The sequence below is a fragment of the Artemia sp. Qi Xiang Cuo genome, chromosome 5, assembly GCF_049724085.1.
Source record: "Artemia sp. Qi Xiang Cuo chromosome 5, ASM4972408v1, whole genome shotgun sequence".
NCBI lineage: Eukaryota > Metazoa > Arthropoda > Branchiopoda > Anostraca > Artemiidae > Artemia > Artemia sp. Qi Xiang Cuo.
In genome coordinates this window covers 7743837-7770110 of record NC_142798.1, presented here as the reverse complement: position 1 = coordinate 7770110, position 26274 = coordinate 7743837, and the positions used below count along the sequence as shown (strand labels likewise).

At 34.2% G+C, this 26274-nt stretch overlaps 1 protein-coding gene across 1 annotated transcript in view; it reads right to left on the bottom strand.

Moving 5' to 3' along the window:
• The window catches only part of LOC148951764 (uncharacterized), a 243061-nt gene that overhangs the window by 144610 nt on the left and 72177 nt on the right, over positions 1–26274 (bottom strand). The window contains exons 3-4 of the mRNA XM_089089323.1: positions 20339–20428; positions 11135–11288 (exon numbers count right to left, since the gene is read on the bottom strand). Of these exons, the coding sequence (XP_088945449.1) occupies positions 11135–11288; positions 20339–20428 (244 nt within the window). The remainder of the gene's footprint in view (positions 1–11134; positions 11289–20338; positions 20429–26274) is intronic.

Here is a 26274-nt window from a genome sequence, read left to right as displayed (position 1 = left end):
AAAAATGTAGGGGAAAGGCAAAATCCATTTCTCAGAATCTCAGGGGGGGATTTGTTTTTTTTAATTGCTTCAATTAAAATACAAAACAAAAGTTATTTTCAGAATATAGGAGGATTTACGAGAGAAGTCCCACCTCCCAATTGACACCCCTGATAGGAAGAATGACAGTTTTTAATTAGAAGAAAAAGAACAGAAAGAAGAGTAAGCGAATAGTTTCGTGTAGCAGGGGTAGTTATCTTCACAATTACTTTCCAAAAACAGCCGTAATCATAACCAGTAGCGATGACTTCGTGACAGTAACGGGCCTCTCGTGTAATTAAATAAAAAAACAAGTTTTTTTAACTGAAAGTAAGGAGCGACATTAAAACTTAAAACGAACAGAAATTATTCCGAAAGGGGCCGTCCCCTCCTCAACACCTCGTTCTTCACGCTAAAGTTTTTTGTTGTTTAAAAAAATAAAGTTTTAAGAAAGAGTCAAACTTTAGCGTAAAGAGGGAGGCGTTGAAGCGGGGACAACCCCTTTAATATACGGAATAATTACTGTTCGTTTCAATCTTTAATGTCACTACTTACTTTCAGTTAGAGAATTTCTTTTTTATTTAATTTCTGAATGTTTTTGAATTAATTCAGCTTTGATCTGGGCTCACCGTAAAAGAATAATTAAAACGAAATTCGCATATTAATTTTCCTTTTTTTTTTGGCTAAATGGCTTTCTCGAAATTTGTTCTGACGTAACTTACGAATTAACTTACGAAACGAACTTCTATATTCGTATATTTTAATTACGTATATTAGGGAGTTCGCCCCCTAGTCAATACCTCGGTCTTTACGTTAAAGTTCGAATTTTGTTCGAATCGCAAACCCCTGAATCACAAAGGCCATTAATAAGAATAGATAGCTCTTTTGAAAGTACTAAAAAAACTTTCGCGTAAAGAGCGAGGTATTGACTAGGGGGCGAACCACCTCATATACGTAATTATTTCTGTTCGTTTTAAGTTTTAACGTTGCTCCTTACTTTCAGTTGAATTTTTTTTTTATTTAATTTCTGGTCGTTTTTCAAATAATGCTGGGAAATCCGGCGCCCCCTTCATAAGAATGTCCCTTCCCCCAAGGAAACATCCTCCATGGACGGATTCTCCCCCGTAGCCCCTACTTCGACCCCCTCCCCCCCCCCCAACCAGAAAAAATTCCTCCTGAAAACGCCTGTATACTTCCCAATATCCAAAACTATATGTAAACAATGGGCAAGTTTTATAACTTGCAGCCCTTCCCCCAGGAACTTTGGGGGATTAAGTCATCCTCAAATACATATTAATTAGATTTTAGACTATGCTGAACAAAATGGCTATCTCAAAATTTTGGTTGGATGACTTCGGGAAAAAAAGCGTGGGAGGGGGCATAGTTGCCCTCCAATTATCTCGGTTACTTAAAAAGGGCAGAAAAACTTTTGATTTCCGTTCAGATTAGCCCTCTCGCGATATTCTAAGACTACTGGGTCAATACGATCACCCCGAAAAAAAATAAAATAAACACGCATCAGTCTTTCTTCTGGCAAAAAAAATACAAAATTCCACATTTTTGCATATAGGAGCTTGAAACTTCTGTCGTAGGGTTCTTGGATACGCTAAATCTGATGGTGTGATTTTTATTAGTTCTATGACTTTTAAGAGTTGTTTCCCCCTTTTTTCGAAAATAAGGCAAATTTTCTCATGCGCGTAAGTTTGGACGAGTAAGACTAAACTTCATGAAACTTATATATTTGAAAACAGCATAAAAATCTCATTCTTTTGATGTATCTATTGGTATCAATGTTCCGTTTTTTAGAGTTTCGGTTATTAGTGAGCCGCGTCGATCCTTACTTACAGTTCGTTACCACGAACTGTTTGATATTTGTTCTTTTTTTGACCAGACGGGCTTTACTAAACGCAATTGTAACTTTCATTTTGATATGTGTGTTGTTGTTTTTTTTGCCATGCCCTCAACAAAAAAAAAGAAGAAAGAAAATCACCAAAATAGCCTAGAAAACTCAAAAGAACTATTGAATGTAAATTGAAAATTTATTATGTACCCTATTCCTGAAGTTCAAATATATATTCCTAACAATTCAATAAGTATTCCTGGAAGTCTCAGTAATTTGGGATTTATTAACATTATATAAGAGAGAATGTTTAAAATGTTTCCTGTTCCAAACAGTTCGTGGTAACGAACTGTAAGTAAGCAGTGACCCGACTCAAAAGTAACCGAAACTCTAAAAAACAAAATTTTGCTACCAGTAGATACATTAAAAGAATTGTATTTTTATGCTGATTTTAAATGTGTAAGTTTCATCAAGTTTGGTCTTACCCATTAAAAGTTATTAGCCTGATAAAATTTGCCTTATTTTCGAAAAGGGGGGAAACATCCCCTAAAAGTAATAGAATTTTATTGAAAATCACATCATCAGATTCAGCGGTTCAGAGAACCCTACTGTAGAGGTTTCAAGCTCCTTTCTGCAAAAATGTAGATTTTGTATTTTTAAATGTAGATTTTGTAGATGATTGTATTTTTTGCCACAAGAAAGATCACGGATTTTCGACTATGCGTGTTTATTTGTTGTTTTTTTTTTCGCATCGACCCAGTGGAAATAGAATGTCGCGAGAGGGCTCATTCCAACGGAAATTAAAAGTTCTAGTGCCCTTTTTAAGTGATCGAAAAAATTGGAGGGCAACTAGGCCCCCTCCCACACTAATTTTTTCCTCAGAGTCACCGGATCAAAATTTTGAGATAGCCACTTTGTTCAGCATAGTAAAAAAATCTAATTACTATGTCTTTGAGGATGACTTAATCCCCCACAGTCTCTGGGGGAAGGGCTGCAAGTTATGAACTTTGTCCATTGTTTACATATAGTATTGGTTATTGGGAAGTATACAGACGTTTTCAGGGGGGATGTTTTCTAGTGGGGGTTGGAGGGAGGGGATTACGTAGGAGGATCTTTCCATGAGGAAGTTTTTATGGGGGAAGAAAATTTCCATGAAGGGGGGGGGGGCTGGATTTCCCAGCATTATTTAAAAAAACAATCAGAAATTAAATAAAAAAAACTAGTTTTTTCAACCGAAAGTAAGGAGCAACATTGAAACTTAAAACGAACAGAAAATATTATGTATACAAGGGGGGCTGCCTCTCCTCAATAGCTCGCTCTTACGCTAAAGTTATTTTTTAACTTTTAAAAGAGGTTATTATTCTAATTAAACAGCAGTAGTGATTCAGGAGTCATTGCTAAATAAATGGAACAAACATCAGTAAGGAACCTCTCATGCCAGCGTAAACGAAGACTTTGTCGTCTTCGCTTATGCGCCTTTTTGCAACGTAGTCATACAATTCAAAAAGGCGTTTAATCAGAAATATTCGTGTTTTCATGACAAGTATTCTAAATTACAAGACTTGGACGCTCACTGAACAAATGTGATTGTTTAATTCGGTTTTAAGCTTGTATTTTTTTAAACATATTTAATTTGTATTTATGTTAATTGTTTAATATTAATTAATTTGTATTCAAGATAATTTAATTTATTTAGATTTTAAGCCTTTGTTTCTACAAAAGGTATTTATACAAATTTCATGCCGAAAAATTTGCTTTTCACGACAAATATCTTAAATTTTAAACCGTGGCACTCAAAGAATCAAATTTGACAGTTTAATTCATTGTAAGCATGTATTTTTTATAATATATAATTACTTTTTATATATTTCAATTATTTTTATTTCATTTAACTATATTTAAGATAATTTAATCCGATGACTAATGTAAGTGCTTTTTCTTCAGCACAAGGCGTTTACGCCGATTCATATCATATTTTACTTTGTAAAAGTCTCGTAAATATTAGCATTAGATGAAAATTTAACATGAACTAATTAAATATGGATATTAAAATCGATTAAAAGGCGTCAAATATGTTCAGTGTGTTCAAATATTAATATTGTTTAGTTCACTGACAATCATTCACTTCTCCTGATACACGAGACTGAAATAATGTTCCAGTCTCCATTGAAAAGGGAAGTTTTAGTGGCAAAATTAGAGGAAATAACTTTATAGCACGGAAATTTGTCCAGTTCCGAAACAAAAATTGGTCATTAACTATGGCGCTTTCTCAATATTTGACGTAAATAGCGAAAAATTAGCATACTAACAATTTCCAGATTCAAAAAATGGCGTTGAAAAATCCTTGTTCATAGGGCACGGATAATTCTAGCTTGATAAACAGAATGCCCACCTAATAAGAAATGGCTTTATCAATGTTAAAAGGAGAAAATGTTTAAAATATATTTTGTTTTCAGTAAAGCGCAAATGACGGTTTCTAGCGTAATTAACAGAGAACAAAGGTCTGCTTACCTTGCAGGCGTTCAGGATCAATATAAAAATCACAGAATAAACAAAAAGGGGTTAAAAAGTAATAAGTCCATCGACATAAACAAATTAACAGAGACGAATGTTTTAACTTCAACAGAAACATAATTTATATATATACACACACACACACACATATATATATATATATATATATATATATATATATATATATATATATATATATATATATATATATATATATATATATATATATATATATATATATATATATATATATATATATATATATATATATATACATATATATACATATATATATATATATATATATACATATATATATATATATATATATATATATATATATATATATATATATATATATATATATATATATATATATATATATATATATATATATATATAAGCTGTTGTTAAGTGACACTTTTGATCAATTTGTTTAATTCGAGCAAGATTGGATGAAAAAAAACTAGAGGTAGGCCTATTATGAATCCTAAGAAATGTGTAAAAGTAAAATAAAAGTTTCACATTAAAAAGTTTGCACCCAAGACTGAAAATCACTGCACTGCACTAGACAAGTGCAGTCACTAGACTGCACTGCAGTGCAGTCTAATGCTAATTTTCTTGTGAAGAATTGGTGTTTCGCCAATTTTATAATCTCTACCTTTATGGAAAATTAAACATACATAATTGACAGAATTGAAACATTCTTTGTAAGCAAAAGAGAACAGTTGAAAACATAAATAATGGTCGTTGCAAACATGAAAAAAGAAAATATCTTGGGAAGTGGCTTGTTGTCATCGTTTTTAACATTTGTTTTTAATAATTTCTCAATTTTAAATGAAGATAAAACAGAATCCCCTAAAAAAACAGAAAAAATGGTCAATTCAAATGTTGAACCAAAAGGCAAGATCCTTGATGTACAAAAGCATTACTTAAAAGCTTTCCTTAAAGGTTGAAAGGATTTTCGAATGTGAATTATTTTCAGTTCGTTCTTTCAGTTAAGCTCAGAAGCCTCGTCGCGTGATAGGAAGAACCATTTTAATGAAATAAAAAGCGGTTTTATCCTAGCTAAGCCCCTCTAAAAAGTCAACATTTCCAAATGCTAGAAATCCCATTTCATCTTCTTACCCTTCCATGTTTAAATCCCTAAAAGAAATAGGTTTTCAGTGTCTGAGAAACGCAAACGTCAGCTTGGCTTATTTCAAAACGTCTAACAGAAAAGGTTGTAAAAGTATACATCATTTTATACGCAAGAAATGAATAATGTTCAAATATATTAATTATCATCCGTTGGTCTGTAGTGTACTGAGATACATTTTCCACGTAAATAATTATGCTTGTATTCCGATTCAATAGCGATCTCTGACGAATTTCCACCAAATGTTAATATTATAGTTAGAAAAAAGGTTTCAAATTCGTATTTAAAATTTAGTTTATATCAGTCAGATTCGCTAGTTAATTGAAAATCCTAAGACTCGGGAATCCATTACTACTTTGGCAAGTTCGTCTTAAGCCTCCAGAGTAAATACAGTGACAAATACCCTTCCTTTATAAAACCTAATTCAAAGCTTCTGCTTTTGCCGATTCCCAGGAAATGAAATCAAATGTGACAAAAAAACGTCACACAACACCTTTCAAATTCGTCACAGAACGCCTTTCGAATTCTAGTATATTAATTAGTACTTAGTGTATTGCTCTATTGAAGACTTCCGTATGTGACAAAGTCACAAGACACTTTTTGAATTACTTGAGCCACATTATTTGACACTCCAAGACATTTTCTAAGAAATTAAAGACGCTTGCATTCCAAATCTTTAATAAGGAGACTTATTTATTTGTACTTGATGTCTTACTCTATTCAACACCTCCGTATGTGACAAAAAAGGCTACACAACATCTTTTGAATTACTAAAGCGACATAATTCGACACACCAAGACATATTTTCAATTTGTTAAATACGCTTGCATTGTGAATTACTAAGGAGACTTGATTATTTGTACTTGGTTTCTTGCTCTATTGAAGACCTCCGTATGTGACAAAAAATGTCACACAACGCCTTTCGAATTACCACAGTCACATTGGGATATATTATTCTGTATGCTTGGATTTTGAATTATTAGTAATTAGATTTATTAATTGGTACTTGATGTCTCGCTTGACTGAAGACCAGCGTATGTGACAAAAAACGTTGCACAACACATTTCAAGTTACCACAGCCACATTATTTGACAAACTGAGATACATTATTCTAATAACTAATTATGCTTGGATTCCGAATCATTAGCAATGAGATTTATTAATTTGTACTTGATGTCTTGCTCTATTGAAGACCTCCACAGCACCAAGGTTTTTAATTCAAAATAATTGTAACAGGCTCTAAAAAGTCCAATTTTTGATTAGTCATTTGTGAATAATCTTGAGAGAGAAGATGACCATGTTTTTTTCGCAGATTAGAGAATTAATTGTCAGGTTAATTTTTTTAAAGTGGAATAGTTGACAGTTGACCTAGTATAACTATTTGTCTACTCAACGGCTAGGCTAACAGTCACTCCGTGTTTGCCACAGATTCTGAGTCAGGAGTGGAGGCACTAATGTGCTCGGAGACGTGAACTCCGGTCGACTCACGAATATCGACTCCTTTCTTTTTCCAAATGGGGCTCAACTAAAAAAGTTAAACTGAGCTCAACTAAAACTAAACTAAACTGAGCTCAACTCAACTAAAAAGTCAACTGAAATTCATATATGTTACCATGACTGTCTGAAATTGGTGAATGTCTACATTCACCGGTAAATGTCCAAAATACCTTTTTTTTCTCCTGGGATTTATTCAGGGTTACCTTTCAACTTTTTCAGTTTAATTCAAGGTTTGATGGTGACACGTCAGGTTGGGTTTCCAGCCCATTTCTGAGATTTATAGCCTAATTTAACCAAACCTAGCCTGACTTTAACTTTTAAAATCAAAGCATGCATAAGACTGAAAAAGCTGATCCGCAAAGCTAATTGAATCTAAGCAGAGAAAAGGGAATTTTGGACACTCACCCGTGAATGTCAACATAAACCAAATTTCGGACATTCACAGTACCATATAAAATCAGAGATGCAAAATAGCCCTACAGACTGGGTAAATCTAACTTTTCAATTCAATTCGAGACTGTATCCACGATGGTTTCCATTTTTGGACATCCATGCCTTAAATTTTGAAAACAAAACGAAAGTGAAGAGTCCACATTTCCTAGTGGAAATATTGAAAATGGCTAAAGTTTCACAGATCTAAAATTGAACTTTCATTATTGTTTCAATCTCCTCTTCCTATTCTTAGAGCCTTTAAAACCTTACAATTGTAGCTAAGAAATGAGCCAACGTACATACAAGGAAATATTAAATTAAAGTTTTTAAAATTTCCACCCAATGTTAACCTGTCTTCTATTTTTCTTTTTTTAAATGCAAGTTTCACCTTGAAATTTTGAAAGATTTTACTGTTTAGTTCATACCAAAGTGTGGAATATTGATTGCTTAAAACAAGTTTGGCTTTAATTTATGAATTCAATTCAATTCAATTTATTCGAATAAAAATAAAACATAACATCAATAGAGATTCTAGAAGAGAATTCTCGATTAACTCCTTAAAACGCTTTCCACAGGTACTTCATAGCGGCATATCGTTGTCTACCAGCCTAAATTAGGGCTCCTAACCTTTTTATGTCCCCTTGTGAGCTACTAAGTGAAACTGCTCTAGGGATACGGTCTCCCCCGGTCATCTCTCAGGGATATTACGCTCTACGGTGATAATCATAAATTACAAAAATCTCAGCTGAGGAATTCCATATATCCCTTCATTCATACTGGTTAATGTAACAGTGGCAGTCAACGTCCCGATCCAAATAAAGGATTCACAAATTAAAGGAGTCGAAATTAAGATTTCAGAAAATATTTCTGAGTTAAAGGACTTGAATTAGAGAATTGTAATTTAGGAATTTTACCGTTCGCGAGAACTGGCAAATTTAGCTCTTACATTACTTGTTAAAAAGTAACTATCAAGGTTTGACAAAAACGAAAAAAAAGTAAAAGCAAAAAATATAAAGAAACAAATGCTATCAAGGGCACACTCAATGAATATGGGAACAAGAGTGGAAACTAGCGCTAGTCTCGGCAAAAAAATACCATCAATGAATAACTATCAAGATTTGACAAAAACGAAAAAAATTTAAAGCAAAAAAATGTAAAGAAACAAATGCAGTAGTAAAAACAGACAAAAAAAATAGTTCAGTTAAAAATAAATCGAAAATGGGAAAGAACTGCTTCTGTTATTGATACCAGTATAAACATAAATTTTAAAAAGGGTGTACCCAAAAAGTATTGGTAACTTGTAAGAGTTGAAACTGGCGCTAGTGTCGACAAAAACTCTCGACGCCCTTCTAGCGTTTGGCGATACTTGCCTTTTTTCAGTGTAATAATAAGAATAATGTTTTTTTATTTTTGCAGCTGTTAAAATTAGCGTTGTAATAAGTGTTTGATCTCAGTTCCTGACAGAAAAACGTTTACGAAACTTGAAAAATGCCAGGTGTCGCTAAACGCTAGATGGCGTTGATGGTAGTTTTTACCGACACTAGCGCTAATTTCCACTCTTATTCCCATATTCATTGAGAGTACCCTTATAAGATTGTCCATCCCAAGAAAATACAGTCAAAAAACTTTATCGACAGTAAAGAAGAAGGCAGACAAGGTCGTCATCAGCAAGATCATGATTAATAACCGCAAATTTCCGAAAAAAAGAAATAGGTGCATTTATAATAAATAGAATAGGGGTTCTAGTCCAGGTCTCGCCGGTTATCTGCTTTGAAACGGGGGTCAATGGTGTGACACTGTAAGCTCCACCAGAGTCGACCCAGCTCAAAATGGTACCTGAAGAAAGTTGGGGGGGACACGGGAATCGTCGAATGATTTGCCCCCAACCACGCATTGCACTCCCGGCCGAAGGCAGTGAATCAGGAGATCGGTACCTGCGCTACGCAGACCATTGGTCAGCTTGGAAAAGTGTTTTTACAGTTTTAACTATGATAAAGAATGTTGTATTTAAACCAGATTTAAATCAGAAAAATGACAAGGCATTATCAATCAACGCTCATCGAAGACATGCCGGCAACCTAGTCTAGTCCAAAAAAGATGCGTATTTTTTCCGAAAAGGTTTCTAAGATATTGAAGTAAAATATGGAATTCTACTTCAAAGTCTATTTTCAAAAGCCAAGATTCAGGAGAAGAGATTGAAACTCGGAGTTAACATGAAGGGGGGCGTAATTTAAAGCTGCATGATCTAGCAAAGGGGTCTTACGAATCAGAGTGAAGAACCTGATAGTAGTATCCTGCAAGGCCGTATCCAGGGGGGGGGGGTTACCCGGTTTGAACCCCACTCCGGAAATTTTTGACCGAGTCGAAAATAAGTCAAAAATTAGTAAAACCTAGGTAAAAATCAGTAAAATTAGTCGAAAACGGAGTCAAAAATTAGTAACCCCCCCCCCCGAAAAAAAATCCTGGATCTCCCCTTGGTATCCTGATAGTATGACAGTATCCTGATGTATTCTGATAGTAGTAAAGTTTTGAAGGGTTGGAAACTCCTTATGGTTCCATGTACACCCCTATGGGCGTTGTAGTATTTGTTGATAGGATACTACTCCTGATACAGATCCGCCAGCACCCAAATCATTAGTATTTGTTGGGAACAAAGAGTACGGGTAACTTATATAAGTTACCCAAACGCTTTTCAATTCAAAGGGTCATCCAAGAAGGCATAATTTATGTGAATAGCCAACAATTGTTTCTATAAAAGGTATAGAGACCACACAACCCTCCAAAATAAAAAAGCGTTACGTAAGTTTTTATAATTTTAAGTTGAGTGCATACACACTCAAAAATTTTAGGGGGAGGGAATTTTTTCGTTTTCGAAAACGAATTTTTTTTTTTTTGAAAAAATGAAAACATTTTTTCGTTTGAAAAAATGCAAATAACTGGCACACAAATAGAGGGTTATAAGGAAAATCGTAAAAATTCTTTAGATTGCAAGGGAGGGTGTCCCCCTAAGAAGACGCTTGTGATACAATGTATCATGTACTGATTATTTGAATCGCTGAGATGATTGAGGATATCTTAATATTTCCTTTTCAATCCTGAGATTAAATATGGGACAATTTATTCATACAAAATACGAAATAATTTAAACAACTGTTTAAATTAAAATTATAATAAAACCATGTGATGATATCATGTTCATAAAAATATATTAAATTGCAATATAATAATAATAACGTATGAGTTTACAGTATTGTGGATTCTGTATGTATAAACATAGCAAATATTTCAATAAACTTCTTTTGATAATATTTATTAAATGATAATAGCATATTTAGAAATTATTCTGTTAAAAAATAATTCTATTTAGCCTACACTTTTTTTAATCAATTGAATAAAAAAATTGTATTAAAAAAATATAATAATAATAATGGGTACTCTTTCATTATATGAGCCTTTCTAAAAAGTCAAGTTTGGTTAATGCTAATGAAATAAAATAAAATAGGATGAATTATAATAGTTTATAAACAATTTTTGGCTATATATTTGCACATTAGGGGGAGGGGGGTAAAGCATTGCATATATTAAATACTTATTCGTGACCGGTTCCCTTGTAAAGGCCCATATAATGCAAGAGTACCTAATAATATGTGCTAGTAAAAATAATGTAAAAATACAAAATGAAATTTAAAAATTACCTTGAGGGGTAAGAGGTGTTGCTGAGTCTACCGTTTTTACCTCTCGGTCAGTTATCAAGTCGTCTCGAGACGGTAGCAACTTGATGGGTGATTTAGGAACTGGAGACCGTTGTCCAGCATCGTCTTGATTCAGTCGAAGAGAATCCAAACGATTCTAGAAAAGAGTAAATATCTTATCAAGAAAACAGTAAAAAAAAACTTCCTGTAAAAAATTAACCTCTATTTGTCAAGCTTTTGCTTGTGCATTCACAAAAAATTTCATGGACGCAATGATATGGCATATTGCAGTTATATTGCACAATATTTTGTAATCATATTGTACAAGTTATCAGCCATTTTTCATATCTTGAAACTTTTACTAAAACGATAAGGCTATAGGGTACAGTGACTCTTGCCAGATAACATTCCAATAGCGGCACAATTGTTTACTTTTTGTTTGTTTTTTCGGGGGGGGGGTCAGCTTGTTTTCCGATCAAACGTTTCAATATTTCGTGCAAAAGTGTTTCTTACAGAATATTATGAAAAAAGAGTTCAAAATGATTGAGCCTTCACGCTTTAGTTAGTTCGACTAGCTGAATTAGTCATATTAATAGTGATTACATTTTTGGCTGTGTTAAAACCAAAACTTATGTTTCCACCAGCTTAGTTAGTTCGACTAGCTGAATTAGTCATATTAATATTGATTAAATTATTGGCTGTTGTCAAACCAAAACCTATGTTTCCACCAGCTTAATATAGTTCGACTATGTTTCCACCAGCTTAGCTAGTTCGACTAGCTGAATTAGTCATATTAATAGTGATTAAATTATTGGCTGTGTTAAAACCAAAACCTATGTTTCCACCAGCTTAATATAGTTCGACTATGTTTCCACCAGCTTAGCTAGTTCGACTAGCTGAATTAGTCATATTAATAGTGATTAAATTATTGGCTGTGTTAAAACCAAAACCTATGTTTCCACCAGCTTAATATAGTTCGACTATGTTTCCACCAGCTTCGTTAGTTCGACTAGTTGAATTAGTCATATTAATAGTGATTAAATTATTGGCTGTGTTAAAACCAAAACCTATGTTTCCACCAGCTTAATATAGTTCGACTATGTTTTCACCAGCTTAGCTAGTTCGACTAGCTGAATTAGTCATATTAATAGTGATTAAATTATTGGCTGTGTTAAAACCAAAACCTATGTTTCCACCAGCTTAATATAGTTCGACTATGTTTCCACCAGCTTAGTTAGTTCAACTAGTTGAATTAGTCATATTAATAGTGATTAAATTATTGGCTGTGTTAAAACCAAAACCTATGTTTCCACCAGCTTAATATAGTTCGACTATGTTTCCACCAGCTTAGCTAGTTCGACTAGCTGAATTAGTCATATTAATAGTGATTAAATTATTGGCTGTGTTAAAACCAAAACCTATGTTTCCACCAGCTTAATATAGTTCGAATATGTTTCCACCAGCTTAGTTAGTTCAACTAGTTGAATTAGTCATATTAATAGTGATTAAATTATTGGCTGTGTTAAAACCAAAACCTATGTTTCCACCAGCTTAATATATTTCGACTATGTTTCCACCAGCTTAGCTAGTTCGACTAGCTGAATTAGTCATATTAATAGTGATTAAATTATTGGCTGTGTTAAAACCAAAACCTATGTTTCCACCAGCTTAATATAGTTCGACTATGTTTCCACCAGCTTAGCTAGTTCGACTAGCTGAATTAGTCATATTAATAGTGATTAAATTATTGGCTGTGTTAAAACCAAAACCTATGTTTCCACCAGCTTAATATAGTTCGACTATGTTTCCACCAGCTTAGTTAGTTCTACTAGTTGAATTAGTCATATTAATAGTGATTAAATTATTGGCTGTGTTAAAACCAAAACCTATGTTTCCACCAGCTTAATATAGTTCGACTATGTTTCCACCAGCTTAGATAGTTCGACTAGCTGAATTAGTCATATTAATAGTGATTAAATTATTGGCTGTGTTAAAACCAAAACCTATGTTTCCACCAGCTTAATATAGTTCGACTATGTTTCCACCAGCTTAGCTAGTTCGACTAGCTGAATTAGTCATATTAATAGTGATTAAATTATTGGCTGTGTTAAAACCAAAACCTATGTTTCCACCAGCTTAGTTAGTTCGACTAGTTGAATTAGGCATATTAATAGTGATTAAATTATTGGCTGTGTTAAAAAACCTATGTTTCCACCAGCTTAATATGGCAGCCTAAATCAGTCTTTTCTTAAGACAGCCTAAGCCCAAGCCTGCTCGAACACCAATAGAACGATGGAAGTGTGAAAATATTAAGAAAAGAATTGGGAGATTTCATGGGAAACCAAAGGCCATTCTAGCAAAGCTGTATTCAGGAGGGGTAGGGGGTTTGAACCCCACCCCTCGAAATGTTTGTCCGACTCGTAAAAACGTATCAAAAATGAATATAAACAATTTATTTACGCCTTTTCTAATTTTTTTGTACCCCCCATCCCTAAAAAAAAATCCTGGATAAGGCCCTGCACCCTACTCAGGTGCCTTCGTCTTTCGAGGTCCACAAAATCTGAAGCAGAATTTTTTTAAAGTAACTGGTCTTATTTGAAAGTACGACGGCTATATAAAAGCTTTTGCTTTTATTCAACCCCCTCCCAAGATCATTCTGGCTACACCCAGTATCAGAAATAACTTGTATCATGCGTTAGGCTGTAGAAAATTGGCGAATTTGCAATTCCTTTGTTCATTTAAGCGAGACCGATTATACAAAGGCTTTGTGCCGTCATGGACAGATTTTAGTTTTCTTCTGAAAATTCAATTAGGGTGGCTTGTTATTCACCATTGTTATTAACTATATTCCAACAAAGAAAAACAGAATTGAAATACACCTTAGTTTCGCTGTCGCAGCCTTAGTGAATCATAAGAAACATTTGTATACAAATAAAAATATATCATTTCCCAAGAAAGTTAAAATGTATTTGATTGATTAATGTGGCAAATGTTTACTCCTTGCAGCCAGTATATTAATCGGCTTGAGGTTTAAGCAAAGAACCATTCCGACTCCATTTTGAGCGACCTTCAGTACATCATAAAATTGCAATTAACCGTCCAATATATTACATCGTTCAAATAATTGTAACTATGAACCAAAATCCCACGAATATGAATTAAGTGTGATGTCAATGTAGCCATAATTAAGTCAGTAAAGATGCAAAAACATCAAGGATAACATTAGGAAGTGTTTGTCCGGCATTGGAATCATTCCGAAACAATTTAATAGAAGTTGAAGTTCAAAAGAATCTGGATGTCTGTAAGGACAGTTAAAGCTGGGCTCTAATAGGAATAATTTTTCCTTTAGCAGCCGGATTTCATTTTGTCCCAAGGCCTTATCCAGGGGTTGCCAGGTTTGAATCCTGACCCCCCCCCCCCCCCGACGCTTGAAAAAGTAACAAAAATGTATATAATCAAATTTTTGACGCGTTCTGTAAAAAAAATTGGAAATCCCCCCTCCAAACAAAATTCTAGATACATCCTTGCATCGCCAAATGAATAAAATTGTCTTTGGGTGGACGAATACTTACCTCACTTTTGTGACTGACCAGCAGCAAAAAAAATTGTTTTTGACCGGAAAAGCATTGTTAAAACAAGTGGAAACTTTCAATTTATGCCCTCGTATTCTTTTATTCAGGTATTCAAAGGAGTTATCTTTAAGAAACTATTCTAGGAAGCATTATGAAAATGTCTCTTTCAAACAGACGTATCTGCCGAAATTCATATAGCAACGTCACTTAGCCGTTTTTCTTTTAAAAATTTGCCACCTTCTGTCAGAACTTGAGCGTAGAAATCAACACCAGAGAAACGTGATATCAGCCTCTTCGCCACGGATATGACGCTTTATCTGAATAATCTTTATGAAGATGGTGATCCTCTTGGCCTTAATGGGGCACATTTTAGCATCTTTGGAGGGTCTAAGAAGGTACACTTCACTGCCCTCTTGTAGCACCACCACTGCTGAGCTGTGACAAGACTGCTTCTATTCCTTAGCACACAAAAATACCAGAAACTAGGCTAGAAATCGGTATTTGGTTGTTATATTTGTCAAGCACCGACAAAAAATTTCATGGACGCAATGATATGGGATATGGCATTGCTTCATATGTTGAAACCATATTGTATAAGCTGTCAGTCATAATTCATATATTGAAAATTTTCTAAAGCGATAAAACCATAAGGTATGGCGATTCTCTCGCCAGAGAACATTCCAGTTGCGGCAAAATTGTTTGTTTTGGGGGGAAGGGGGCTAATTTCTTTCAATTTACTAAATACGTTTCAATATTTCGTGTCAAGGTTTTCATTACAGAGTATAATGAGAGAAGGAGGGCCAAATGATTTAGCCTTCACCCCCTGGTTAGTCAGATTAAAATTTTAGTTGAATTGGTCACATTAATAGCGATTAAATTTTTGATTGTGCTAAAAGCAAAACGTTTCAATTGGCACAGGGACACTGCTTAGTCGTTTTCCTTTTCAAAATTCGCCACCTTCTGGCAAAACTTAAATGCAGGAATCAACAACAGAAAAACGTGGTAACTACCCTCATCCACCGCGGATATAACAGTTATCCGCGGATATAACAGTTGATCTGAATAGCCTTTATCCAGATAGTGATCCTCTCAGCCATAATGACACACAAATTAGTATACTTTGAGGAACCACCGAGGCACGCCTTACTACCTTCCTTTAGCTCCACCACTGCGAAGGGTCAATGGAGTAAGAGAAAATTTATGCGGTGTAGTTTACAAGTTAAGTCGGTTTATTACTCATCGTCATTGGGTGAGCAAACATTGTTTTTACGTAAATGTCCTGTTTGTTTTCTGATTTGTATATTTTTAATACGTAATTAGTACTTACTAATTAGTACTTACTAACTAATTGTATGTGTAAACATCTAATATTGTATGTGTATTTAATGAAGAATAAATCTTATCTTATCTTAATTAACACTGAAACTAACAATATTTGTAATAAAGTCCGGAGAAGTAGCAGTAGTCTTAGTACCAACACTAACCTCACATTCAAATTCACCTCCCTCAAATCCACCAGCCTCATCACCATCGTCCCCATCTCCAAATCTATCTTCTATTTCCAACTTCATAACCACAATCATTCTTACATTACAATTACACTTCGCCCACCATCAAATTCGCCAACGCTGTCTCCTTACCTCCTCCACAGTCTCTGTCATTACGTTCAAAGCAGCCGCTACCCCCATCAGCATCGAAATCAGCTGTCATGGGTTACTTAAGCTATTGAAAAGCAGGAGACAAATGGGTAGGCCACAGAACCGACATTAGCCCCTGATTGATTTTGACTGATCATTGTTACTGTGAAAAACGGATTGCTTTCTTTTTCTTAACAATGTTTAAATCGTTTTCTAAAGGCGACTGTTACGGGCGATATTGAGTTGCCTTTGCTGAGTTATTATGTCGGTGCCATACAAACAGGGTTGCCACCACGGTCAGTTTCCTAAATTGCCACAATTGCCCAAGTTTGCGTGCTACACAGCGATTCTCGGTGCAAAAACCAAAAAAAGACTGTAATAGTGCTAAAATAGCACTTTTGTGCTACAGGTGGCAACCCTGAGCATGTACTACAGTGCTAGACATAATGAAGTAGTGTTAAAATAACACTTTCATGCTACACGTGGCAACCCTGTATACAGATGATCGATCCCGGCAGGATTCTGATTTCAACAATAAGTAGCATGTCCATGTTTTACTAAAATTTACCGGGAAGCGTGAGTGCGAGTTCAGGAATTATTTCTAGAATGACAATGATTAAAAAAAAAAATTCAAGATTTTTACTCGGATAGGGGCAGGGGTAGGATCCCTGGCCCCCAAAAGCCTCAAGCTATACGGATTATTAGTCCTGATAGGATTCTGATTTCAAAGACGTGTACAATTTCTGTCATTCTTCATGAATCCTGACTCAAAAGAGGTGCAACAAGTCTATATAGACGGGAAGGAGAGGGGATCAGTCTTTTTGGCCCCACTGGGGCCCATGGACTGTTCAGATTATCATTCCTGATATTACTCTAGTTTCAGCATGGCTAACAATGTCCAGCTTTCTGCTAAATATATCAGAGAAGTATGAATTTGAGCGAGTTTTAATTCCAGGGATCATCCTAGAATGATCTTGATGAGAAATGCATGTACCATATCTACACCAGAATCAGAATAATTAATAACCAAAAACGACAATCATAGTCACGGCTGAGGCCAGGCTAAATGACATTGTTATTTTACATATAAAACAAAGAAAAACTGGTCAATGTTGGTTAAAAATACTGACCATAAGAGGCACTAAAGAGTTCATATAACGGGTTCATATAACGGTTTCATGGCTCTCAGTGTATTAAGACTGTCAGCCTGACATTGTTCTCAATTTAGCAAGGTATAGCCCGTCCATCTTTTGCTAAATCTTGTGATGGTGGACAAACACAAGTGTGGGTGTTAGGGATCGTTCCCTTAATGATCCTGGATCAAAGAGTATCAGCATTGCTATGCAGACGGAGCTCTGGCACCACCTGGCTATAGCTATAGCCCGACACTTAGGCTATAGCCTGCATATTGTTAGGATTTGGATATGGTTAATTCAGAATCTCCTTTATTCTTACTTTGGTATTTCAATTGATATGCTCTTTTTATGGAGCCCAAAATTTTAATTAAAACCCAAGAGTCCCTGCAAGGTCGAAATTCGATCTGGTGGAAAGTATGGGCCGATTTCTAGTTAGGGTACTGAGAGCTACTATATTAACTGACCATCTTCATTCTTGTGGTAAGCACGCGCTAAAGAGTGTATGTAAATATCAGTTTCTGTGAAGAAATAAGTAAAAGAGCACAACCAAAAATAATACTTGTAAAAAAAGATTCGTAGTAGATAGGTAGTGGAAATATTTGTCTATGAGACCCACTCTAGGCTCATCACAGGATGACTGGCCCCCAACCCCCCATTGCACTTCCTGGCTGAAGGGCCATGAAACGGAGATCAGCACCGTCGGTTTGGACCTTAAGAGTCTAGTGCCGTCATACTTACTTACTTTACTTACTCTAGGCTCATGGTGGCCCTACCCTTCTTCTATGGACAGATATACAGTAAACACATACTTTAATAATAATTTCTAAAGTAACTTTATTAAACTACTTGGCTACAACATTTTGACCAGCTGTTTTCAGTTTTCATTTTTATTTTATAAAGGATTGCTTTCTCTTTATCTTAATCTACACATTTTTATTTTTTCCCTTTTTGTATTACCTTTTTTTACTTCGCCTTTTCCTCGCAATGCTTCAGTTTTGTCAGTAAAACATCTCCATTAAACGTAAGGATACCCTAGATCCTCTGTCTTAAAATATAGATCCTCTTATTTGATCCTCTCACGGTTCTTATAATTTTGTTATATATATAAAATATGTTATATATATATATATATATATATATATATATATATATATATATATATATATATATATATATATATATATATATATATATATATATATATATATATATATATATATACAATTTTGCCCATAATTTTTTATATAATCCGCCTGGTATATCCCTGCTACTGTTCAACAATTTCATTAATTCTGGTGTAAGCAAAAGCATTTCATCCATTGCTTAGGATCCTTTTATAAAAAGCAAAATTAGTTATCATTCTAGGAAGTTGCACCTGTGCCCTTACTTCCTTTTATGCTTTTTCCTTTCTTCTTTCCAATTGCAAAAATCTTTCATTTAGAAAGAGGTCAAACTCGATTCCTAGGTAACATTCATCAGCCATTACTCGACCTAGCACTAAACTTTATTTGTGGGCGTTGCCCAGGTGAAATAAAATAATAGTTTCTATGAAATAACTAATCCGTTCTAAGTTCAATGAATTTTTTGCTTTACTTTGAACAAGGAATTTTCTAGTTCAAATATACTTAAATGAAATGTAGTAAATCAGTAATTCTTTGTAACTGTGATTGATTTACAGAATGTAGGGTAAAAAGTAGAACTTAGTTAGGCAGCCTTTACACCAATTTAGATCTATTCCAGTATCGAAATAATTTATTCTGAATTTCTTGTGGAATATTTTGATTAATAGATAGTTTAGTTGTAAATGTCTCAATTTGGAAAGCTTTATTAAACTGCCCATGATAAAAAAATAAGTTTGCCATAGTTGTTTTCATACATATCTGAATTTCCCATAATTTTGCGTTAAGTGGAGCCAGGGAAGCAAGGAAGAGAGGTCTAGCTGGTTGAACCACCCTTCTCTCGCTCCTCAAGAAACCTTGCGTTGCATAAACCTCAAGTCTTGGAAATCCGCTATATCAAACTGCAGGTTTTTATACATGTAAGTTAATATGGCTAGACAAATTAGCAAAAAAATTTGAAAGTTACACAAAGGAAAGAGAAGGGATCTCAGCACAGAACACTTTGGATTTCCCACGCTTTCCAAACTCAGTTTATTGGTACAGTCTCATAATTTAAAAAAAGGACGTTTTTTTTCTTTTTTTTTCACCCGAATTTCAGCTCTGCCAAGGCAGAATTCGCCATCTTTTACAGGCTGATGACATTATTGTTTTTTCTTCTTTTTTTGCTTCCAAAAAAAACTATAGCTTATCTCCTTAATATTAAAAATATATAATATTAAAAATGTTTGATATTAACATTAAAAATCTAAAAACATCTAAAAATATATTAATATTAAAAATATTAAGAGTTTTTTTTAATTTTTTTCTCAGCCGAAATGTCTCATCTGCCGAGGCAGAATTCGCCATCACAATCTTTTACAGGCTGATGACATTGCTGTTTTTTCTTATATTTTTTCTTATTGCTGTAATATTAAAAATATTAGATATTAATATTAAAAAATCTAAAAAACATATTAATATTAAAAATATTAAGAGTTGTTTTTTTATTTTTTTCTCAGCCGAAATGCCTCCTCTGCCAAGGCAGAATTCGCCAACATAATCTTTTATAGACTGATGACATTGCTGTTTTTCTTCGTTTTTTTTTTTTGCTTCCAAAAAAACTATAGCTTATCTCCTTAATATTAAAAATATCTAGTATTAAAAATATTAAATATTAATATCAAAAATATCTAAGAATGTCTTAATATTAAAAATATCTTAATATTAAAAATATCTAATTAATAGTCTGATTGACAATACAAACCTCCAACGGTGAAACCTCAAGTTTTCTGTCATTGGTAGGAGGTACAACGGTTCTATCATTTCGGCTTTGAGTACCAGCAATCACAGGACTCTAAAAAAAGAGATGTAAGTACCGAAAGATTGATCAAACCGAAGTTTCCACAACTTTATTTATAATAATCGGTGACAATTATAACAATCACTAATCTAATCACTAATCACTTCTAATCACTCATTTTTTATTGAGTGTGCACTAATTTAAAATGTCCAATATTGTAGCAGAGACTTGCAATGACATTTGAAATAGTCTTTCAATTAATTAATTCCCTTTAATGGGGTTTATACTGAATTTGTATATCATATTTTACAAGTTTTTTTCAGCTAATCCCAGGCTTTTTCTATAATATTTCCAGAACTTTATTATATTTCTACAAAAGGCATTTCTTTAAGATACAAGAAAAGATTCTGAAGCCATCAGCTGCGGAGATACGGCCACAATTCTCTGTGTTTTCTTTGATACATGATACGAAAACTTTTTTATTCTTGTCTTATAAATCCTTTTAGCTAAATTTTTGTTGCCCTCATTCCCTCCCTCTAAACAGAAAAGCTAAGGTTCTCTTCCACTCCCAATATACCAAAAGTTGTAATTTGATTCCGAAGCTGTCTCTGAGATATTGCAGATTTGCTATTTTGATAGCCTGGGAACGTATACTGTTTTTAGATCTACCTCACTACTTTACTGTGAATAGATTCTAAGTTCTTCTAGAGCTAATAGAACAGAAATTATAAGACCAACCTGAGAAGTATGTTTTGATCCCCTAAACGCAATGTTTGAAGGAATAGGAAGGAATTTTGGGCACATTAGAGACAAAACCCTTTGGCCCTCCTCTATCTCATCCCCCCAAGTTAAAAATCGAAGTCCACTTAGTTCCCCTAACATTCCTTAAGAGTTTCGACTCCACCCCCTAAGACGTACTCATGATGTTGTAGATATCTTATTTTGACATCCTGAACGCAATCGAGTCCTTTGATTTACCTCCCCTCCTACCCCAGCAGAAAATTCAAGGTCCAGATGTCTCTCCCCAAAACTTGGTAGCTTTCCAAGCAAGTCCCATAGAAGCTTGTCCCAAGTCCCAGAAGTTCCAAGTCCCATAATGGCGCTATATGTTATGACACATAAAAGCAAAAAAAGAAAGTATTCCCTCAATCAAGCAACAGACATCATTGTTCGATTTTAAATGCACAATGACAGGCCAAAACTAGAGAATTATTAGAATACGATTTTCATATCTGGAAATACTTTCCAGCGAAAGAGGGTAATAAGGCACTGAACACAAATTCCTTTGTGAACACAAATTCCAGATATTAATCCAGATAATTCCAGATAAAAAATATCTGGAAATACTTTCCAGCGAAAGAGGGTAATAAGGCACTGAACACAAATTCCTTTGCGAACACAAATTCCAGATATTAATCCAGATAATTCCAGATAAAAAATATCTGGAAATACTTTCCAGCGAAAGAGGGTAATAAGGCACTGAACACAAATTCCTTTGCGAACACAAATTCCAGATATTAAAACAGATAATTCCAGATAAAAAATATCTGGAAATATTTTCCAGCGAAAGAGGGTAATAAGGCACTGAACACAAATTCCTTTGTGAACACAAATTCCAGATATTAATCCAGATAATTCCAGATAAAAAATATCTGGAAATACTTTCCAGCGAAAGAGGGTAATAAGGCACTGAACACAAATTTCTTTGCGAACACAAATTCCAGATATTAATCCAGATAATTCCAGATAAAAAATATCTGGAAATACTTTCCAGCGAAAGAGGGTAATAAGGCACTGAACACAAATTCCTTTGCGAACACAAATTCCAGATATTAAAACAGATAATTCCAGATAAAAAATATCTGGAAATATTTTCCAGCGAAAGAGGGTAATAAGGCACTGAACACAAATTCCTTTGTGAACACAAATTCCAGATATTAATCCAGATAATTCCAGATAAAAATATCTGGAAATACTTTCCAGCGAAAGAGGGTAATAAGGCACTGAACACATATTCCTTTATGAACACAAATTCCAGATATTAATCCAAATAATTCCAGATAAAAAAAATATCTGGAAATACTTTCCAGCGAAAGAGGGTAATAAGGCACTGAACACAAATTCCTTTGTGAACACAAATTCCAGATATTAATCCAGATAATTCCAGATAAAAAATATCTGGAAATACTTTCCAGCGAAAGAGGGTAATAAGGCACTGAACACAAATTTCTTTGCGAACACAAATTCCAGATATTAATCCAGATAATTCCAGATAAAAAATATCTGGAAATACTTTCCAGCGAAAGAGGGTAATAAGGCACTGAACACAAATTTCTTTGTGAACACAAATTCCAGGTATTAATCCAGATAATTCCAGATAAAAAATATCTGGAAATACTTTCCAGCGAAAGAGGGTAATAAGGCACTGAACACAAATTTCTTTGTGAACACAAATTCCAGATATTAATCCAGATAATTCCAGATAAAAAATATCCGGAAATACTTTCCAGCGAAAGAGGGTAATAAGGCACTGAAAACAAATTCCTTTTAGCCTCATATTTCAGGATATTTTTTATGAGAAAGAAGTACTCAAAGAAGTAATGAGATCTCTAAGAATTACTAATAATTACTATTAATTAGTAATAAGAATGGATAAGAATTACTATGAATTAATATCTAAGAATTACTCGGAAAAGATATTTTGTCACGAAGTCTTAGCAAAAAATATTTTAGAATGGCATATACATAAAAAAAATATGAATTGTATTAAAAATAAGAAGTAAATAAAACAATATTTGGTACTTGTCCATTATTCAAAACACACCCAAGAAGTGAAATTAGGTTAATCCTAATGAAATATAACAAAATATAATGAAAATAGAATATTTTATTAACAGAATTATGGGAACTACAGCAGAAAATGGAAAGCAGGCAGCCCAAAATGCATTATATTATATACTTAACATAACCTAACCTAACCGAAATACCAAGTCTATATATTAATTAAAATATACCTACAACGTAGTTTTTCCACTGAGTCTAAGCTAATTGTCTCCGAGTACAGAAACCGGTTTTCGTCAGATCTTGCAGATCCACATTCTTGATTGTGTTCTGAATAATGAACAAGTACCCAATATTTATTTAGTTGTTACTTCTTAAGGCCGAGCTGTATGCTTTTGCAGGTACAGGCATGATGTTCAAATAGTTCAAGAGAAGCGTAAAACGTTCGTTTCATTTCCCTGTATTCATATTTTATGCGGTTCTTTTCCCGTCTCCTTTCTCCTCTCTAGATTAGAATCGATTCTAGCGAGTCAATTTTCAGGTGGATTAGACCCTCCACCAACGAGCATAATGGTCTATTCACATTTTCTCCATAGAACTGAGTGCTCTCCATAGCTCCCGAACAACCCAGGAAAGCATAGCTTCCCTAGACATCCTTCACCTTTCCTCCTTAGACCTTGCCTTCCTCGTTTTGCCTAAATCCCAATAAAATATTAGGTAATTTTTTCGCAGTTCATATTATTGACTTACGAATAAAGTAAACATACCACTCGATGCTTTTTTATGCTCTTTCCAAGTATAATAATCATTTTTGTCGGAAAGGAATTTTAGCCCCCCCCCCCAATATACACCAATTCAGGGTATATATTTGCACATTAAGGGGGGGGGGTGGGGGGTAAATTTTTATTTCTGATGTAAATAAGGGGTAAGTTTAAACTTTGCCCCCCCCCCTCTAATGTACAAATATATACCCTGAATTGGTATATATAGGGGTGGGGGTAAAATTCATTTGCGACAAAAATGATTATTATATTTGGAAAGAGCATAAAAAAAGCATCGAGTGTTATGTTTATTTTATTCGTAAGTCAATAATATAAACTGCGAAAAATTTACCAAATATTATACAGAAAGCTATATGAGAATTTTTCTCCCCTTCATAATTGAAATGCTAAATCAGTAAATATCCTCCTCCTTTTTCCTTCTTGGAAGAAGGAGGAGGATATTTCCTTCTCCTTAATCCTTCCTTTTTCATTCTTGGAAGAAGGAGGAGGATATTTCCTTCTCCTTAATCCTTCCTTTTTCATTCTTTGTGTAAAGCTGATTTGATATACGCTTTTTTGCATGCTTTATTTTACTAATTCTTTCAAGTTCTAATCTATTATTTTTATTTATCAAGCATTTCTTTTTTAATCGTGGATTTTATTTTTTCGTTTTATTTTTTTTACCTGACGCAAGAGGCGAGTTTGGCTTCATCAGAGCTTGTAATAGTATTTGGAAAATAAATAGTTACTTATTTTATGTAATATAGTGTAAAAACTAGCCCCTAAACACAATAATTACATTTTACCTAATTACCTAAAAATAGTTTAGACAAACATATATTTTCTTTTTTCTCTAACCAAGAGAATGAAAATATAATAAAAGTATAATTAATCCCTAATTTGAGGACATAAAACATTAAAAGCGGAAATATAAGCCACACAATATATGGGAGTATGTCTAATTCATCACTAATCTACTAATTTTTTTAGTTTCACAGACTAACCTCTGACACCCTATAGACAAGTATCATGTCAAATTACCTTAATGTACCGGTAAAGAATATGCTTCTTTTTAGAAAGCTTTCATTTCTTTGACACAAAATTTGATAAATCAGCGCGTTTAATCATTCGGATTTCTCTTTCACGCTTGATCATTCAAATCTCTTTATATTAATCTCCACGCAAGAATCATCAAATGAAAAGTAATAAAAAAAATAGAAAACATTTTATCGACAGCAAGGGGTTAAACACTAGGTCACTTGAGGTATACCAGGACGGTCATATTGGTTTCATAGTCGACTTTCATAGGAGTGGTGCAAATTATTGCACAAAAAAGTATTGTGGCAGAGGTTTTCAAAATCATATACACTGATGTGACATGCGGCACGTGGGGCGTAATTGTACCAGGCGTGACATGGAGTTTCAAATGAGTGTCCAGCCCGAAGATGTACACCAGATGGCAAAGAGTGAGTGACCCCTCGGTTAAAGCGCCATTTTTACGAAAACTTCCTTTGCTGACAGTTTTTACGAAAAACTTCCTTTGCAGGTGTTGAAGTAAAAGGACGATCCAGATGAACAGAAGGTGGGTCAAATCATAAAAGCTTCTTTTACATTTGATATCCTAAATCTCTATATTAGCCAAAACGTGTGAAACCACCAGGCGAAAAAACATAAAAACGCAGAAAATATGTAACTGACAACAACCACTCGTCGGAATGTGTTTACAAGAAACAATATTTCATTTCATTATTTGAAGGGGGACTGGAACTTTAACTACAGGGTGAGGATGCAGAAAAACCTTTTTTAGCCATATAAAAGAAAACTATGTTTCCCACCATTGACAAAAACCAATAATTTAAAATGTATTTTCTACCAAGAAATAAAGCCCTAGTAGCCTCTTTTCAGAGAAAGCTTCCTGGCACACATGGGAGGCGTGGAGTTACGAATAGAGAGAGACAAGAAGCAGTATATAGGCCTAATGGCGCCACAAGCAGGGTCGTTGGGACAAATTTAGTAACCCAGGATGCTAAATCAAGAGAATTTTTCACTCACACTTAGGCTGTATAGGTCAAAAGGAAACAGTCAAAATTGCAGGAATAATAGTAAATTATCTTATAAATCAAAATCATGATATTTGTCCGAATATGAGACTCCCAAGCCCCCCCCCCGCCCTAGGGTCCGGCTAGCACAGAGGGGCTAGTTTTCCAGATCTTAACATTTTATAATAATTTGGCAAACCTTCCTCCGTCTAGTTTTTCTCGAAAGCGGTGGCGCCGAATAGAGGGGGCAGGGGAGCTATGGCATTTCACCCCTAAGATTTTTACCCCCCCCCTAGATTTTGAATAATAAATTTTTGCC